Raw genomic sequence first — 18,287 nt, forward strand, 5'->3', positions numbered from 1 at the left:
CCCGAATTTGGATCTTCCCATTCAAATGCAAAATACTTCCTACTTGGTAATGCCAGCGGGATGCAGAAGAAGGCATCTTTCAAATCAATTACTGTAAACCATTTAAACCTTTCCGACACAGATGTTAACAGAGTATAAGGGTTAGCAACCACTGGGTGAATGTCCTTTACAATTTCATTTATGGCCCTTAAATCTTGCACTAGCCTATATTTACCATTAGGCTGTGGTAGTTTGAGCCTGGCTGGATGCCAGGTGCCCACCACACCGCTTTACCCCCCACCTCCTCAGCAAGCCAGGGAAGGGGAGAAAATAAGATGGGAGTCTCGTGGGTTGAGATAAAAGCAGTTTAATAAAGAAACAGCAAAGCCACGCACGCGGGAAGCAAAGCAAAAGCAAATAAAGCTGTTACTCTGCTTCCCATCAGCAGTGATGTCCGGCCACCTCCCGAGAAGCAGGGCTTCAGTACGCGTAGCGGTTGCTTTGGGAAGGCCAGAAATGAGTCTCGCCTCCCCTTCCTGCTCCTCTCCCCCAGTTTATGTTACTGAGCTGACGTCATATGGTATGGAATATCTCCTTGGTCAGCCTGGGTCAGCTGTCCTGGCCATAGTCCCTCCCAAGATCATGCCCACTCACAGCTATTGGTGAAGGTGGGGGAAGGAATGCTGGAGGGACAGCGCTGATGTTGTGCAAGCGGTAGTCATAATATTGATATCAACAGTAAGCACAGCACTGCAGGAGCTGCTGTGGAAAATCACTACCGTCCCAGACCCACTACAGTCTCCACCCCTTATTCCATACCATTTATGTCATGCTCAGACAAACCATCTTAACAACCCATATACATTCTTATATACTCTCATTAACCAGTACCCCCACTCTTCAACAGACAAACATCATTCTTGTATTCCCTCTTGCATCTTGCATCAAACAAACAAACAACATTCTTATATCTTTCATCCTCTGTAGATGTTCACTGGAGCAGGTCATAACTTCTGTCTCATCCATCAAGATGAATATCCAGGCCAGGGGAAACAGTATGTTCAGTGTTGGGCACCAGCACCGGCTTGGTTTGTCCACTTGTCCGGTTTTTCTTGCAAAGTTCATCTACAATAGATAACTCACATAACAGGTTATTTTTCCCCCAAGGTTAAGTCTCCTTGAGGTACACATCGAGTTTCCCCATCCTTTCTCATCACCCACCAAGTACAGCCAGGCCCTTGAGCAAAGACAATCCCACGAATGGGTTTGCCTTTTCCCATGGGAGGTGCAACCCATACTGCCTTCCCCAGCCATTTCCCTGGGTGCACTACGGGGACCTTATCTCCTCCCACAGTATGTAGTGGTTTTGTTTGGGCAGGACCAGGACGGTTAGTTGAACCTCTGCTATTGACCAGCCAAGTGGCTTCTGCTAAATTTTTATCCCACTGCTTCCATGCCCCATTGCCCAGTGCTCTCAACATGGTCTTTAGTAACCCATTATATCTCTCAATCTTTCCAGAGGCTTGAGGGTGATAGGGGATGTGGTATATCCACTCAATGCCATGTTTCTTTGCCCAGGAGTTTATGAGATTATTTCGAAAATGAGTTCCATTATCTGATTCAATTCTTTCTGGAGTGCCGTGTCGCCACAAAACTTGCCTTTCAAGACCCAAGACAGTATTTCGGGCAGTGGCGTGGTTTACAGAGTATGTTTCCAACCAACCAGTAGTTGCTTCCACCATGGTGACTATATACCGCTTGCCTTGATGTGTTCGTGGTAGTGGTCCAACATAGTCAATTTGCCAGGCCTCACCATACTGAAAACCCAGCCATCGGCCTCTGTTCCAGGAAGACTTGATTCGTGTGGCTCGCTTGATTGCAGCACACGTTTCACATTCATGGGTGACCTGTGTGATGGCTTCCATGGTCAAGTCCACCCCTCGATCACGAGCCCATCTATATGTTGCATCTCTTCCCAGATGTCCTGATGTTTCATGGGCCCATCGAGCTATAAATAGCTCACCTTTACGCTCCCAGTCTAGATCTACCTGAGCTAGTTCAATTTTAGCAGCTTTATCTACCTGTTGGTTATTCCATTGTTCTTCATTGGCACGGCTTTTTGGCACATGAGCATCTACATGACGTACCTTCAGAGTCATATTTTCCACCCGAGCAGCAATGTCTTGCCGTAATGCAGCAGCCCAGATGGGTTTACCCTTGCGCTGCCAGTTGGTCTTCTTCCATTGCTGTAGCCATCCCCATAGAGCATTAGCCACCATCCAGGAGTCAGTGTAAAGATAGAGTACTGGCCACTTCTCTCGTTCTGCAATCTTTAGAGCTAGTTGGATAGCCTTCACTTCAGCAAACTGACTTGACTCACCTTCTCCTTCAGTGGCCTCAACAACTCGTCGTGTGGGACTCCACACAGCAGCTTTCCACTTACGATGGTGTCCTACCACGCGGCAGGATCCATCAGTAAACAAAGCATAATGCCTCTCATCTTCTGACAGTTCATTATATGGTGGTGCCTCTTGGGCACGAGCTACTTCCTCAGGCAATGCTCCAAAATCTCTGCCTTCTGGCCAGTCCATGATTTCTTCCAGGATTCCTGGGCGATTAGATTTCCCCAGCCGAGATCGTTGTGTAATCAACGCCATCCACTTACTCCATGTAGCGCTGGTTGCATGATGTATAGAAGGGGTTTTCCCTTTGAACATCCAGTGTAACACAGGCAGACGTGGTGCCAAGAGGAGATGAGCTTCTGTGCCAATGACTTCTGAAGCAGCTCGAAGTCCCTCATATGCTGCTAGTATTTCTTTTTCAGTTGGGGTGTAGTGGGCTTCCGATCCTCGATATCCTCGGCTCCAAAACCCTAATGGTCGACCTCGGGTTTCTCCAGATGTTTTCTGCCAGAGGCTCCAGGTGAGACCATGCTCTCCAGCGGCAGTGTAGAGGATATTCTGCACATCTGGTCCTGTACGGATGGGCCCAAGGGCGACTGCACGAGCTATTTCCTGTTTAATTTGTTGAAAAGCTTGTTGTTGCTCAAGGCCCCACTCAAAACAGTTCTTTTTTCTGGTTACTCTAAAGAGAGGGCTCACAAGCTGACTATAACCTGGGATATGCATCCTCCAGAATCCCACAAGGCCCAGGAAAGCTTGTGTTTCTTTCTTATTAGTCGGTTGAGACATAGTAGCTATTTTATTCACAACATCCATAGGCACATGCCGACGCCCATCTTGCCATTTTATGCCCAAAAACTGTATCTCTTGTGCAGGTCCCTTTACTTTGTTTCTTTTTATAGCAAAACCAGCTTTCAGGAGAATCTGTATTATTCTTTTCCCTTTCTCAAACACTTCTTCTGCCTTGTTGCCCCATACAATTATGTCATCAATGTACTGTAAATGTTCAGGGGCATCACCCGTTTCCAGCACAGTTTGGATTAGACCATGGCAAATAGTAGGACTATGTTTCCACCCCTGGGGCAATCGATTCCAGGTATATTGGACACCTCTCCATGTGAAGGCAAATTGTGGCCTGCACTCTGCTGCCAATGGAATTGAGAAGAATGCATTAGCGATGTCAATCGTAGCATACCACTTGGCTGCTTTTGACTCCAGTTCATACTGGAGCTCTAACATGTCTGGTACAGCAGCACTCAGTGGTGGTGTCACTTCGTTCAGGCCACGATAGTCTACTGTTAACCTCCACCCTCCATCAGATTTTTTCACAGGCCATATGGGACTATTAAATGGAGAATGAGTTTTGCTAATTACTCCTTGAGCCTCCAGTTGATGAATCAACTCACGGATGGGAGCCAGGGAATCTCGGTTCGTGCGATATTGCCTCCGGTGCACTGTCCTGGTAGCAATTGGTACCTGTTGCTCTTGAACTTGCAGCAATCCCACAACAAAAGGGTCTTCTGAGAGGCCAGGTAAATTAGAGAGTTGTTTGATTTTCTCTGCATCTACAGTGGCTATACCAAAAGCCCATCGATACCCCTTGGGGTCTTTGAAGTACCCTCTCCTGAGGTAATCTATGCCAAGAATACAAGGGGCCTCTGGACCAGTCACAATGGGGTGTTTTTTCCATTTGTCCCCTGTTAAGCTCACTTCAGCCTCTAATACAGATAATTCTTCACATCCCCCTGTCACTCCAGAGATCCAGACAGAATCTGTGCCTCTATACCTTGATGGCATCAATGTACACTGTGCCCCTGTGTCTACTAAGGCTTTATACCTTTGTGGGTTTGATGTGCCAGGCCATCGAACCCACACAGTCCAGTAGATTCGGTCATCCCTTTCCTCCTCCTGGCTGGAGGCAGGGACCCTCTATTTCTGTTCTTCATCAGAGTATTCGCTATCTGATCCTTGCAATTGCAGACCTGAAGTCTCCTCATTGGCTTCGAAGGAAGTAGTTGCAGTTCTTCTATGTCTTGGAGATTGTTGATTGTCCTCTTTTGTTTTGGCAGCCACTCTGCTGACAGCTCTCCTGGGCGGTCCTTTTCTAACAGCTGTCTTCCCCCTTAGTTCACGTACAAGAACTTCCAGCTTAAAAGTGGGTTCACCATCCCACTTCCTCATATCCTCTCCTTGGCCACGCAAAAAGAGCCAGAGTTCATTTCGCGGTGTACTCCTGCGTCTGGGACTTCCCTTTCCCCTGGTCGGGACAGTGGATGACTGAGTTCTTGAGGCAGATCTAACAATCAGGCCATCATCCCACACTGATGAGGAGGTGCAGAGGCTCTCTTCATAGTTCTGTAACCAAGAAGATACCCTCTCCACTGTTGGTATGTCCATGTCTGGATGATACACCATTGCCAGGATATTAGAATATGTAGCTGGGGCACTCTGGATCACTTTTCTCAACATGGCCCGTGTACACTGGACATCGTCTGGATCTGTGGAGGCCTCGACATTATCCAGATCACCATAGATGACTTCCAACACAGCTAATTCCCTTAGATATTGGATCCCTTCATCAGCTCTAGTCCACTTTCCTCGGGCATTTACAAGGTCTTCCTTGAATGGGTATCTTGCCCGTACACTTGAGAGGAGTCGTTTCCAGAGACTACAAACTGAGGTTTTCTTTCCAATGCCTTTATCAATTCCCCGGTCCCTAGCAAGAGATCCTAGCTGTTGGGCTTCTCTGCCTTCCAATTGTTGACTGTCAGCCCCGTTATCCCAGCATCGGAGCAGCCAGGCACCAATCCGCTCACCTGGCTGGCGACTGTAATCTTTTCGCATATCTCTAAGTTCTGTTGAGGTGAGGGACCGAGTAGTTTCCATTTCCTTTTCGATTTCTTTCACTTCTCCTGATCTCCTTACCGAAGGACCAGTTTCTTCTTCTAGCCTTTCCTCTTCCTCCTCGTCTGCCCTTACTAATCGATGATATGGACTTGACCTCCTTATCCACTGCTTCTTTTTCACTACTGGGGCAACCACTGTGGTTGTTGTTTGGTTCCCTGACTCAACCATGGTAGTCTCAGGTATAGTTTGAATTTCCACCTCGGCCATAGTTCTCTGAGAGGGCTGGACTGCGACTGACTCAACTATGTTGGTCTCAGGTACCGTTTGAGTTTCCATTTCAATCACAGTTCTCTGAGAGGGCTGGACTGCGACTGACTCAACTATGTTGGTCTCAGGTACCGTTTGAGTTTCCATTTCAATCACAGTTCTCTGAGAGGACTGGAATGCAGCTCGGTAGGCAGAGGCTAGGCCCCAGTATAGTGCCTGAACCTGATGGGCCTCATTAGGGTAGGTAAGACACCCTTCTATCAGGTAGCGTGTCAGTAAAGCAGGGTTTTTTATCTGTTCAGATGTAAAATCCCAGGTTACAGGAGGTGATAACCGTCCTAGGAATTTGCCTAAATTCATCCACATACCCTGCCACCCAGGGACTGGCCGCTTCAGGGGGCATTTTAACATGTTTCCATCACAAATTTGTACTCTCTGATACCCAGATGACTCCAGATTCCACAAGATATATAATATACCAACCATGTTAATTAGTAATATTAAAACTCTCGTATAAGGGTGACTAAGGACCTGGGAAGTCTGTGTAACAGAATTGTCTAGATCAGTCCGAGCTGAGGAGAAAGAGGTGCTTTGCCCCATGGCCTCCACAAGATAGCTCCCACAGCACACTAAATTCATCAGTAACAGAATGAGACTTGCTATTATTATTTGGGCCATCATGTTCCCAGGCCCTTTCATCCTCTTCACAAAATTATATAGCCAGCTTAGCAAAGCTATTAAGGTTAAAGCACAGCCGAGAGTCAATGTTAGGAGCATCGTGTTCCCAAACATTAGAAAGTGTAAGATAAGCTGCATAACAGCAAGGCTCCGTGACCAGCACAGGAACTTTGCTCTCATTGGTTTACTGTAATTGCAATGCAGTTAATGTAAATCTGCTATTATCTCGCCCCACGTTGGGCGCCAAAAGGGCTGTGGTAGTTTGAGCCTGGCTGGATGCCAGGTGCCCACCACACCGCTTTACCCCCCACCTCCTCAGCAAGCCAGGGAAGGGGAGAAAATAAGATGGGAATCTCGTGGGTTGAGATAAAAGCAGTTTAATAAATAAGCAGCAAAGCCGCGCGCGCGGGAAGCAAAGCAAAAGCAGATAAAGCTGTTACTCTCTACTTCCCATCAGCAGCGATGTCCGGCCACCTCCCAAGAAGCAGGGCTTCAGTACGCGTAGCGGTTGCTTTGGGAAGGCCAGAAATGAGTCTCGCCTCCCCTTCCTGCTCCTCTCCCCCAGTTTATATTACTGAGCTGACGTCATATGGTATGGAATATCTCCTTGGTCAGCCTGGGTCAGCTGTCCTGGCCATAGTCCCTCCCAAGATCATGCCCACCCACAGCTATTGGTGAAGGTGGGGGAAGGAATGCTGGAGGGACAGCCCTGATGCTGTGTGAGCGGTAGTCATAATATTGATATCAACAGTAAGCACAGCACTGCAGGAGCTGCTGTGGAAAATCACTACCGTCCCAGACCCACTACATAGGCTTACTTACAGGAAAAATAGGAGTGTTATACTCAGATTCACATTCCTGTAAAATTCCTTGAATCACAAATTGGGTTATCAGTGGAGCCACTCCTTTCCTAGCCTCCAACTTAATTGGATATTGTCTAACCCTAACGGGTTGGGCTCCTTTTTTTTTTTTTTTTTTTTTTCCTGTTCTACAACAACAGGCTGGGCAGCTTTTGACTTTCCTGGGGTCCCTGTTTCCCATACCCAGGGTACAACTGCCTGATCTATTTCTTCTGGAATGGGAGTAGGTTCTATTTCCTTTATTACAAAAATTTTCCCAATTTCTTCATTTGGAATCTCCAATTTTACTCTCCCATTTTCAAATATTATTTTCACGTTTAACAAAGACAATAAATCCCTTCCAAACAGGGGCTTGGGACAATTGGGCATATAAAAAAATTGATGATCCAATTCCTTCCCCCCAAATTTCAAATTTAGAGGCTGCAAAAATGGTCTTTCTTCCAGCTGACCCATAGCCCCTACCACCTGTACGGTGGTATCACTTATTGGTCCCAGTCTTTTGTTGAGAACTGAATAAGTAGCTCCTGTATCAACTGTGAATTCCTGTTCTTTACCATTTATTTCTAACCTTACCTTTAACCCTTGCTCTAGTCAGCTAGAGTAGTTCCCCAAAACCAGGGCTTGGGCAACATCTGCCTGAGGCATAGGATAACTACCCATTGTCACGGCGCCACCCCCCATTCCATTTTTCACAGGACATTCATTTTTCCAATGTCCTATCTGTCGACAAGAAGCACACTGATTAAAACCTAACTTTCCTTGGTTAGGGTTTCCCATTCGAAACCCCCCTCTTCCCTGACCATAACCATTTCCTTTTCTGTAGTATCCATAATCGTATCCAATAAAACTTGCAAGTCATTCCAATTAGGATTCTGAGTTTTCATTACCATCTTAACCACCCGTGCTACTCGCTCAGGGTCCTCCCGATAACTACCAGCTGACTGTTTCCAAATCACCAGGTCGCTAGGAGAGAATGGAACCTTTATTAATACCTTCCCTCCTTGGGGTCCCATTGCTTCCCGTAAGGGAGCTATTAGCTGAGGCTCTCCCTGATTCCTTCTACCTTGTCTGGTACGTTCTGCAAGGGGGTTCTCTGTATATTTCAGTGATTCGCCGGAGAGGGAGTCTGAGGGCGAAGAGTAACTGAAACCTGAGGAGTTCTAGGAGGGCTGGGAGATTTTAATATTCCGTTGTCCTCGTTCTCCTCTTCTTCCTCCTCATTATCATCGTCCTCACTATCCTGTTCCATCTGAGGTGGAACATAGGGTGGAGCAGAGGGACCCTGTCCACTATGAGCAACTAATAACGATAAATCTTCCTCTGGACCAGAGGAGGCAGCTAAACACTTAACACACATAGATCTCTTCTTACATTCACTACACCCTAATTCCTTTGTTTCCAAAACTAAAATACCACATTCCTTCTGCCAATCCAGTTTTCGCCCTAAATAATAAAACAAATCCAAATACGGGATCTCATCCCATTTCTCATTGTCCCGTAAATACTGCATCAAAGGCGATATAATACCCGGATCGACAGTACCGTTTAGGGGCCATGCAGGTCCCCCTTCTGACTCATATAAAGGCCACCAATGATTACAATAGTTTATCGTTTTACCCTTATTCAAATCCTGATGAAATCCAGCACTCCTCCATCTTCCCAGCAAACATCCTAATGGGATGTTTCCTGGGATTTTACTATTAGACTGAACTAACGGCTTAAAAGTTTTAAGCGGCATCATTTCAAGTATTCACGAAACAAAATAACAGCAGACAAAATAACAGCAAACACAAACACTGTAACGATACAAACAAAAACCACAAAACCAATAACCAGTACCAAACCAACTTGCCACTTCTCGACGCCACGAGGGGCAAGTGCCGGACCTGCACAGCTTTCGCCGCGTCTTACAGCCGGTGCCTAGGCATCCACCAAGACGTCTTAGCCCAACTCAGCGAGGATCGCCGCCTCGTCTTATGAGCAGGCACCCATACCAGAAAATAAAGCACCTATGGGCTTACCTTATAGCAGTCATCCGCCAGGTGCGGGGGTCGGGCACGAACCGATGACTCCCCGAGAATCTCTCGGTGCCGGCGTGGAGTAAATCAGCACGCGAACCGCCCCAGCCACCTTCGGAGTCCTGCCGCGGTCGCCAGAAAACTGCTGCCCGTTCCCGAAGGAAAACACAAAACAACCGAGGTCGTTTTATGCAGTGCTTTATTGAGGGCCCTAGGGACCTGAGGACTAGTGTCCAAAGTCAGAGCCCCCACTAACAGAAAATTTCACAGAGTTTATATACTTTCCACAAATGATTACTTCATCAGGTCCCCGTGATGTTTACCAGTTTTCTTAGACTTTAGGATTATGTTGTGCTCTTTCATGTAGTTACTTGAGACTATGCTTATCTGAATCCACAACCAGAAATTTCCATAGATAACAAACAGGTAAACATTCGAGATAACGATTTCTTTGAGAAAAACAAGATTCAGCGTTCAGTATTCTTCACTAATCTCTTTGCTTTGTTTAAGCAAGAATGCACAAGCTCAGCATGCCCCACTAGTTCCCTAGACTGCTAGGTTACATCAACATCCCACACTGCTCACTAGGCCTCGATACAGACCTTAGCCTAACTACTTCTAACTTTCCATATACAGTAATGCTAACACCAGGATGTGAGCTGGTTGAAGTCAGTGTCCCCCAAAAACCCGGCCTGTCGACTGCAGAGCAATTAGCATGACAAGCAGCGTGCTCAATGGAGTTAGACCACTTACCTTGGACTTTCTGAGTTCTTAATTACCTAACTCTTTAATTGCTGCTCTCAAGTACATTAATACAAATGACTGTCTGGGACAATGGGAGCTAGAGTGGTGCAGAGATAAGGGCTCAGATTGGCTTCCAAATCTCACTCCCCGTGCCCTCAGCAGGGATTTCATGCCTCAAAGTGCTTACTCCCCCCTCCCCCCCCATTTTTGGACAAAAACTTTGTGCTGGGGGCGCTGGGCTGCTCAGAACCCCTTTGCAAACCCCCCCCCCCCCCCCCCCCCCAACCTATCTCTGCTCTGCAGCCTCGTGTTTCCGCTGCTTGGTGGACGTGGTGCCGGTAAAGAACGAGGAAGGAGTAGTCATCATGTTCATCCTGAACTTCGAGGACCTGGCTCAGCTGATGGCTAAGAACGCTGGCAGGAGCCTGCACCAGCACCTGTCGCAGAGCTGGCGTGGAGGTGGGTGACAGCAGGGCTGGAGGGGACTGGGGCAGAGCTGCGGCTGCCGGGTAAAGCCCAGCCCGCGCTCGTGTTCCCAACTGGTTGGGGGCTGCGGGGTGTCACTGTGGTGTGGCAGGAGTCTGTGCCACACAGCTGAGCCCTGTGGGGGCTGCCATGTCCCCATGGCAGGTCAGGACCTTGTGCAATGGGGCTGAGCCCTGTGGGGGCTGCAGGATGTCACTGTGGTGTGACAGGACCCTGCTCAGTGGGTCTGAGCCCTGTGGGGGCTGAAGGATGTCCCTGTGGCACTGAAGGACCCTGCTCAGTGGGGCTGAGCCCTGTGGGGGCTGCAGGATGTCCCCATGGCAAGGCAGGTGTGACAAGACCCTGCACTGTGGGACTGAGCCCTGTGGGGACTGGAGATGTCCCCATGGCAAGGCATGACCCTTCACCATGGGGCTGAGCCCCAAGGGGGCTGCAGGATGTCCCTGTGGCAAGGCAGGGCCAGGGCACATTTGGTGTCACCAATGGCAGGGCTGTGCTGTGGGGACATCACCCCAGGTGAATGGCACAAGGATGGTTGTGCTGGGGTGGCTCTGAGCCTGCCCTGGCTTCAGGCTGTTCCCCACTGTCCCAGCAGCCTCATCCCAGGCTTTTGTGAGGCTTTTGGAGACAGTGGAAGGTTCAGATTCCCTTTTTTGGGAAGGCTGGATCAAAGGGGCAGCCGTGCTGAGGCTCTCAAAGGGATGTGGATACCCAGGGATGCAGATGGTAGATGGGAAGGGCAGGAGGGCTGTAGCTTCTAAATGCCCTCCTGCTCTACAGCCCTCAGTGCCAATCACCTCATATTGTAGTGGGGCCAATAATCCGGCATCTGTCTTCATACAAACACTCCCTGGGGATCCAGGTTGCTCTAAGGAAGCTTAAAGCAAAGCTGTGGGAGAAGCCCATATGGCATGTGGAGTGGCAGAGTGGTGCCAGGGTCCATGGGGACCTGTGATGCTGTGTTGTGCCACTTCACCCTCGGTGCACATCACCTGGGAGCCATGAAGGTGGTTTGTGTGTGTGCCAGTGGGGCTCTGTGTGCTGTGATGGGTTTCAGATGTCCTCAGGCACATGGGACATCTGGCCAGATGTGTGTGGCTGGATCTGCAAGCCGTACACGTGGTCCTGTGTCTAAGAAGTGATGAGATGGAGATTCTTTGTTGTGTTGCTTTAGTGCCAGTGAACCCTCTGTGCACAGACTGCTGAGGAAATCCTAAGTTCCAGCACCCTGCAGCACCATTTCAGCTCTCAGCACACCTTGATCTATGCTTCATCTTAGATCCTATTCCACCAGAAGGCAGCCAAATAAAAAGGGCAGCTATTGCTTTCCTACACATTAGGGATTGCACTGCACATCCCAAGGAGTGTTGCTCTTGTTCCCCACTCTGGAAGGGCCAGAGCTGTTGGCACCAACCCAGATCCTTCTCTCCTCTGCATGGCTTTTGTGACTCAGTCTTAAATTACACAGCCTTAGGCAGCTGTGTTGCCTGGCCCCGGCTCACTGGGATGAAGGAAAAGTCGGCTCTTTGGCTTCTTGCAGCTGAAAAGCTGCTCTGGGCTGTGGGGATGGGGTAGAGCAGAGGAACCTGAGTAGGTTCCCCCATTGCTGGGGGTATTTTAGGGGAGGTGGGCAGGTCAGGAGCCTGCCTGAGCTGCTCAGTGCTGTGTCAGAGCTCAGTGAGGGGAGCAAATCCTGCCAAAGCCAAACAGCTCCTCAACACGCTGCTTTTTTTCCCCCAGAGGATAATGCCTTAGCAGAGCTTGTGTTGTGTCTGACACTCACCAGGATTTAAGCCACTTTTGGTCCAGTTCCTGAGTACAGCTGGTGCTGCTGAGGGTCAGATGACCCCCAAGGGCTGACGCAGGCCCAAAGGCAGCAAGTTGTGAGCCTGGCTGCTCACACTGGCTCCTGTCTCCTCTATAGACCAACACTAGAAGAGGATGAGCAACTTTGTGCTGGGTGGCACAGCCAGGGGCATTGGGTCCTGCTGTGGGCAGTGCCTGTTGCTCTCCACATTTCGCCCTCTCCCCTCCTCAGCCTCTTTCACAGCTCCTGGCAGCCTCATCTGCCCTCACCTTGGTCTCAGTCTCCAGTGAGGTGGTCTCCTGATCCCCTATGATGGCAGTGAGGGATCCCTCCTCTTTGGTCTTGTATCCCTCACCCAAAACCCAGAACAACTCCAGGAACAAAACTGTCAGAAGTGCTTTTTCAAAGGCTTTTCTAACTTAAACCATCTCCTTTGTGTGTTGGGTTTAATTTGTTCCCCCAAGTCCTACCAAGGAGATTTATAAGCTCAGTTTCCTCCAGCTCCCAAAATCCCTTAAGTGGCTTTAATCTCTTTAATTGTCTTAAGGATAGCTCTGCACCTTTTCTTGTCTTACATTCATGGTTGTAGGTGATTCTTCTCCAGCTCAGCAATGCTTTCTGTCAGCCCAGGCTCTTCCTTGAGCCCACAGCATGGGACCAGCATGTGTGTCAGAGAGGAGAAAGAGCCACATGCCAACATCCCCCCTCCAAAGACACCCAAAACTCTCTGTGGCCTCTTCCTTTGCCATCATCCTGCCATATCTCCCTCCAGCCATCACGTGCAGCTAGGTTACATCTTGTCTCTCTTGTGTTTTGTTTCTCTTTCCTAACAAGGTCAAGGTAGGAGTTTGAAGTTTAGTCTCCCGTCTCTGCGGCGCCTCAAAAGCCAACAGAAATCTCTGCCCACCAGTGAGTTTGATGGAGTAGCCATTGACTATGGAAAGGTAAATAGAAGCCTTTGTCTGCCATAAAGCCCTCAGGTTAGGTCCCAGCACTCTTCCTCTGCTCTCCCCCATCCCGTTCTCCCTCGGCTGCCGTGGCTCGGGTCGGATCCGGTGTTAGGGGTTGAGGTGCTGGGGTAAGCGCTGAGCCTGGTGAGGGTTTGCCAGGGAGCCAGCGGTGCTTTGGTGATGTGGGGTAGAGCCAGATGGTGGTTAAGGGGTGGAAATGGGAGATGGGCTAAGCTGGTGGGCACTGCTTGACAGAGCTGGGAGTAAGGTCTGGCTCCATAGGGCAAGTTGTCCAGGATGGTGAAGCGCCAAGGAGTTGTCCCCAGCTCGAGGAGGGGATGTGTTGGTGACTGGAGCAGGTCTGTTCTGAGCAGGGATTTTCAGGTAGACCTCAAAAAGACACATTTCCCCCTGTTTTCTTGGCAGGGGCCAGGTAGTTTTGGCTTAGTCCTTCAGCAAAGACTGTGCTTTCCACGCTAGACAGCGATGCTGTCGTTGCCAACACGATGAGGCTGCAAAAGTGATGATGGGACCTCTTTAGAGATCTGTTCTTGGTGGCTTCTTGGCTGTCAAAAGTGCTCCAAGTGTTGTTTTGTGACATGCTACAGCTCCAGGCTGTTGGCAGGTGGCTGCTGCTTTGCTAAGGCATCCCCAGGCACCAGTTTCTGGCTGTGCTGGGTGAATCCAACCAGCCTGGGTAATGCTGCTTCCTGAAATTACAGCTATGGGGAGGTGAAAGGTGTCAGTCTTCTCAGAGGTTGTGCTTCTGGCAAGTTGAAGATGTATGAGGTGTTGTCAGATGCTCTGGGTATGTCACTCCTCCAGGCATCAGAGCTACTAAAGGCTCTGGGTATCCTCCCTAGGCTGAAGCTGCTTGGGGCACTGCAATGGTGCAGTTGTAACCATGTGGAAGATGTGCTCTGAGGGCAACCTGATGTTTCATCACTTTGGTAGAGCTTTGGTCAAGTGAGGACAGCCCAGTAGATGCAGTAGCCAGCTCCTCTAGCCACCCCATCCCCAAAACCTGCAACAGAAGTGCCACAGTCCGGTGGCATGGCTGGTATGGGCATAGACTAACAGAAAGTGGTTGCTTTGTGCCTCCCCCAAGCCATCAAAGACTGGAATCTCATCAGGTGTCCAGGGAAAAGAAGGTTTAGCAAAAGTTAAGGGTTGCTGCAGGAGGAGAAGGTCTACATCTGGACAAATTTACAAAGGCCAACAGCTCCTCCAGAGCTTCCTGGTGAAGGGCACATCCTCTCCCATAGACACCAGCACAAACTTGTGGGCACCAGTCCTCAGTGGTGGCCTGAGCTCTTGCAGCAGCTGAGGGAAGGGCAGGTCCAGTGGTGGGACACAGGGACACCTCAGCAAAGCACATGGTGAGGCAGATCATAGAATCATAGAATGGGAGAGATTGGAAGGGACCTTTAGAGCTCATCCAGTCCAACCCCGCTGCAGAAGCAGCTCCCACCTAGATCAGGTCACACAGGAACGTGTCCAGGTGGGTCTTGAAGAGCTCCAAGGAAGGAGACTCCACAACAGATATTCCAGGGAAGCCTGTCCCCAGAGTCTCCTCTTCTCTTCTTGCTCTGGCCTGCTTCCCAGCTGCTCAGCATCACCTCCCAAACCACCCCACAACCACCCAGCCTCTGGTAGGAGCTGGTAGGAGTTTGGAGCTGCCAAGTCCCCAAGGACTCAGTTGCTTCTCTACAAAGCAGATCCTGGTCTCTGTTGGAGGTGACCTCAGGAACCATAGCATTTCCCAGCCCTCTGTTTCTCCTCTTACCCCCCCCCCCCCTTCATCTCCCCCTTTCCTTTCCCCTCCAGAATACGAAGACACCTTCTAATAAAACCCTTTCTCCCGGCTGTCTTAAAGCCTGGTGGTGACTCCTTGATTTTGAGGGACTTGAAGACATCGCCCAAGGAGAACTGCGTGCAGTCAGAGACCGAATCCCTCCTGGAAAAGGAGAGGAGGCCAAGCCTGGAGGCCAAGCCTACCCTACACCACTCATCCCTGAAACAAGAGCCTCCCTTGTTGGGCCCACGAGGGTCATACTCCGCGTGGGGTTTCTTTTGGTCTCGCCCTGGGGGCAGCTTTCACAGCCTCCGCAGGGTCTCCTCCTTGGACAACTTTGAGGCTGCAAGGTCTGAGTTCCAGAGAAAATTCAGGGAAAGGAGGGCAAACTCAGGTAGGGGACAAAAAAAGACCCCCCTCACCCCAGAGCTGTCTGTCCTAAACTGTGGGAGTTGTGGTCTTGGATGATGGCCCCGGCATGTCTCGTGGGGTTGGTGGGGGTGGGAGGTTTCTTACCTTGCACTGCTGGGTTTTTTTTCCCTCTGCAAAGTAAAGAGAAGCTGAGGGTCTTCTCCCCAAATCCCTGCTGTTCTCCCTGTGTTGGTGGGTCCTGCTTTTTGGGTAGAACCATGAGTGATGTGTGAAGGTTGTGTTCGGCTGTGATGGGCGTCCCCATGCTATCCCACCTCCCTGGGAGGGAGGGAAGGAGGGAAAGGGTCTGCAGGCATGTGCAAATGTGTGCTGTGTCTGTGTGTTGGAGCTGGATGAGACACTGGCCAGGACAACTCTGTAGGGCTGGAGGAAATGTACCTCCACCATGGTGTTCACAGCCAGACCTCTTGTTCTTGTGAGAGAGATGATGACAAATAAGATGGAGGTGAGAGAAGCTTCTGGGGATGGAGAGAGGTCAGTCTGTGGTGTGTGACTTGAGAAAAGGAGGTGGGGGATCATGATCCTCAAATAGGATCCTCACAGCCCCTCAGGAGGGGGGAACAAAGGGGATTGTGTGATTGTGTGGGGAGGAGGAAGGTGGCAGCAGGATGTCTTCAGATACTTCCTGCCTGTGACATCTCTTGGGTCAATGTCAGAGTGAAAGAAATAGAACTGAAAATATAACCCTGAAGGAGATAGAGAAGTTGGGACACAGTGGTTCCAGAGCTTGGGGATCTTCCTGAAGCCCTGGATGTGGGTACATGCTACCTTCATGCCTACACATTGCCATGAGCAAGGCCACCTCTGGGCATCTTCCCTGGTCCTGCACTGGGGAGACTCAGAGAGGCAGGTCCCTGGGGAAAACTGCCAGGATCCAGCTCCACTACAGCTCTTCTTCAAGAGAAAGCTCTGACATCCCTACCTGGACCCTTGACGGTGGAGAAGGCATCCAGATGGGGACATTGTCCTGCTCCTGGCTAAGTCTGGTGGCCAAAAACCAAGGCAAGGAGCTGTGTTGGTCAGGTTGAAGCATGCAAAGGTAGAGGAGACCCTTCTCCTCTTTCATCTGCTTTCATGCCAGCTTTGGCATCCTTCCCAGGTGGGTCTCATTGAGGCTGGTCCCCAACCCACCAGTCTTCAAGGGTAGCAAAGGATACTGGGTGCCTCTGTATTTTGTCAGCTGGTCTGAGCTCCCTGAAGGTTTGATGGTGAAAAGATGGGTGATGTACCTGAGAAGCAGCTCCCTCTTGGTTGGGCATCCCATGTGAGGAGCCACCCAGAAGAAGAAGCCAAGCCTTTACAGCCAGGCAGACATTTGTACCTTCTGGTGGCACCTTGAGGTGTGTTCCCCAGATCCTGCTTGTCCTCCACTTGAGATCAGGGGCTCTGTGGATTAGTTCCTGCTCGTCCCATCCTCCTCAACGTTCCTCTCCATCCTCTTTCAGAAGCCTCTCACATCAAACCCAACCCCCCAAACTCCACCTCGGACTCAGACCTCATGAAGTACAGAACCATCAGCCAGATCCCTCAGTTCACCCTCAACTTTGTGGAGTTCAACCTGGAGAAACACCGCTCGGGTTCCACCACGGAGATCGAGATCATCGCTCCTCACAAGGTGATGGAGCGTACCCAGAACGTCACCGAGAAGGTCACACAGGTATGTGGGCAGTGGGGTGTCACCAAGGCTGTGGTGGGTGTTTGGGAGGAGGTGGGATGCTGCTGGGGTACACTCACAGCCATTCCTGGGAGGGTTTTGGAGCAGAGAGGAGCGATATCCTGGAGATTCCATCTTAGGAAACGCCACTGTCCTTATGTTTGGGGTTTGAATGGTTGAAGTGTTCCTCTTCTTTTACCCCTCTAAATCAGTGTTTCTGGGATTTTGTGGCCAGGGGAACACAGGCATGAAGTGCTCCTGGGACAGGGAGCTGCTGGAGAGAGTTCAGTGCAGGGCCACAGAGATGCTGAAGGAAGTGGAGCATCTCCCTTGTGCTGAAAGGCTGAGGGAGCTGGGGCTCTGCAGCTTGGAGAAGAGGAGCCTGAGGGGTGACCTCATTCATGTTCAAACACATCAAGGGTGGGTGTGAGGAGGCTGGAGCCAGACTGTGCTCAGTGATGGCCAATGATAGGACAAAGGGCAATAGGTAAAGGCTGGAACAGAAGAGGTTCCAAAGCAACACAAGGAAGGATTTCTTCCCTGTTGAGCTGAGGGAGCACTGGAAGGGGCTGCCCAGATGGGCTGTGGAGTCTCCTTCTCTGGAGACATTCCAAGCCCAGCTGGATGAGTTCCTGTGTGCCCTACTCTAGGTGGTGCTGCTCTGGCAGGGGGGTTGCACTGGATGATTTCTCAAGGTCCCTTGAAGGAGCTTCACATGGGGGAGGCTCTGGCCACCGTTTTCTGCTCTTCAGTGCCAGGGATGGAGCAAGACAGCAGGTGGCACTGCATTGTCACCAACACCTGTGACACTTCCTGGTCCCTGCAGGGGACACACATGCCATTGCAGTCACCCCACTATGCTGTCCCTGGGTGGGGGGGGACACGGGACACCAGCACGTGTGAAAGGTGCTGCTGTATCCCACAATCCCAGCTCAGGAACTCTTATCAGTGGGGAAAATGAGGCACGGCAGAGCCACAATATACAAAACACATCTTAAGGACACTGTTGTCCCAAAACCTGACCTGGGGGAAACCACGGTGACCTGGGATCAGCCCCTGATTGCCCCAGAGGGATGGTGAGCAGCTTCCACACCCCTGTCCCCATCAGAAGTGACACCCACACACCCCAGGGCCTGTTGCTGCATGCTGGGATGGTGCTGGCACGGTGGCATCAGCAAGTGGCACCTCTCTCAGTCCCCCTAAACTGCCCTGTGGGGATGGTGTAGCTGAGCTGTGTCATGATCTGAACTGCAAGGGACACTGCAGCCAGCACCATGGGCCTGATCCTGCCCAGCTCCTTGTGTTTGAGGGTCTCCTGGTGACTCTGGCATGGTCCCCAGCTTCCCTGTCCCCCTCCCTATCCCCAGC

General features: G+C 50.4%; 1 protein-coding gene across 1 annotated transcript in view; it reads left to right on the forward strand.

Annotated features, from left to right (window-relative positions):
- The window catches only part of LOC104561314 (potassium voltage-gated channel subfamily H member 6), a 48,150-nt gene that overhangs the window by 15,690 nt on the left and 14,173 nt on the right, over positions 1 to 18,287 (forward strand). The window contains exons 3-4 of the mRNA XM_062016680.1: positions 10,099 to 10,254; positions 16,711 to 16,922. Of these exons, the coding sequence (XP_061872664.1) occupies positions 10,099 to 10,254; positions 16,711 to 16,922 (368 nt within the window). The remainder of the gene's footprint in view (positions 1 to 10,098; positions 10,255 to 16,710; positions 16,923 to 18,287) is intronic.

Source organism: Colius striatus, chromosome W (assembly GCF_028858725.1).
Source record: "Colius striatus isolate bColStr4 chromosome W, bColStr4.1.hap1, whole genome shotgun sequence".
NCBI lineage: Eukaryota > Metazoa > Chordata > Aves > Coliiformes > Coliidae > Colius > Colius striatus.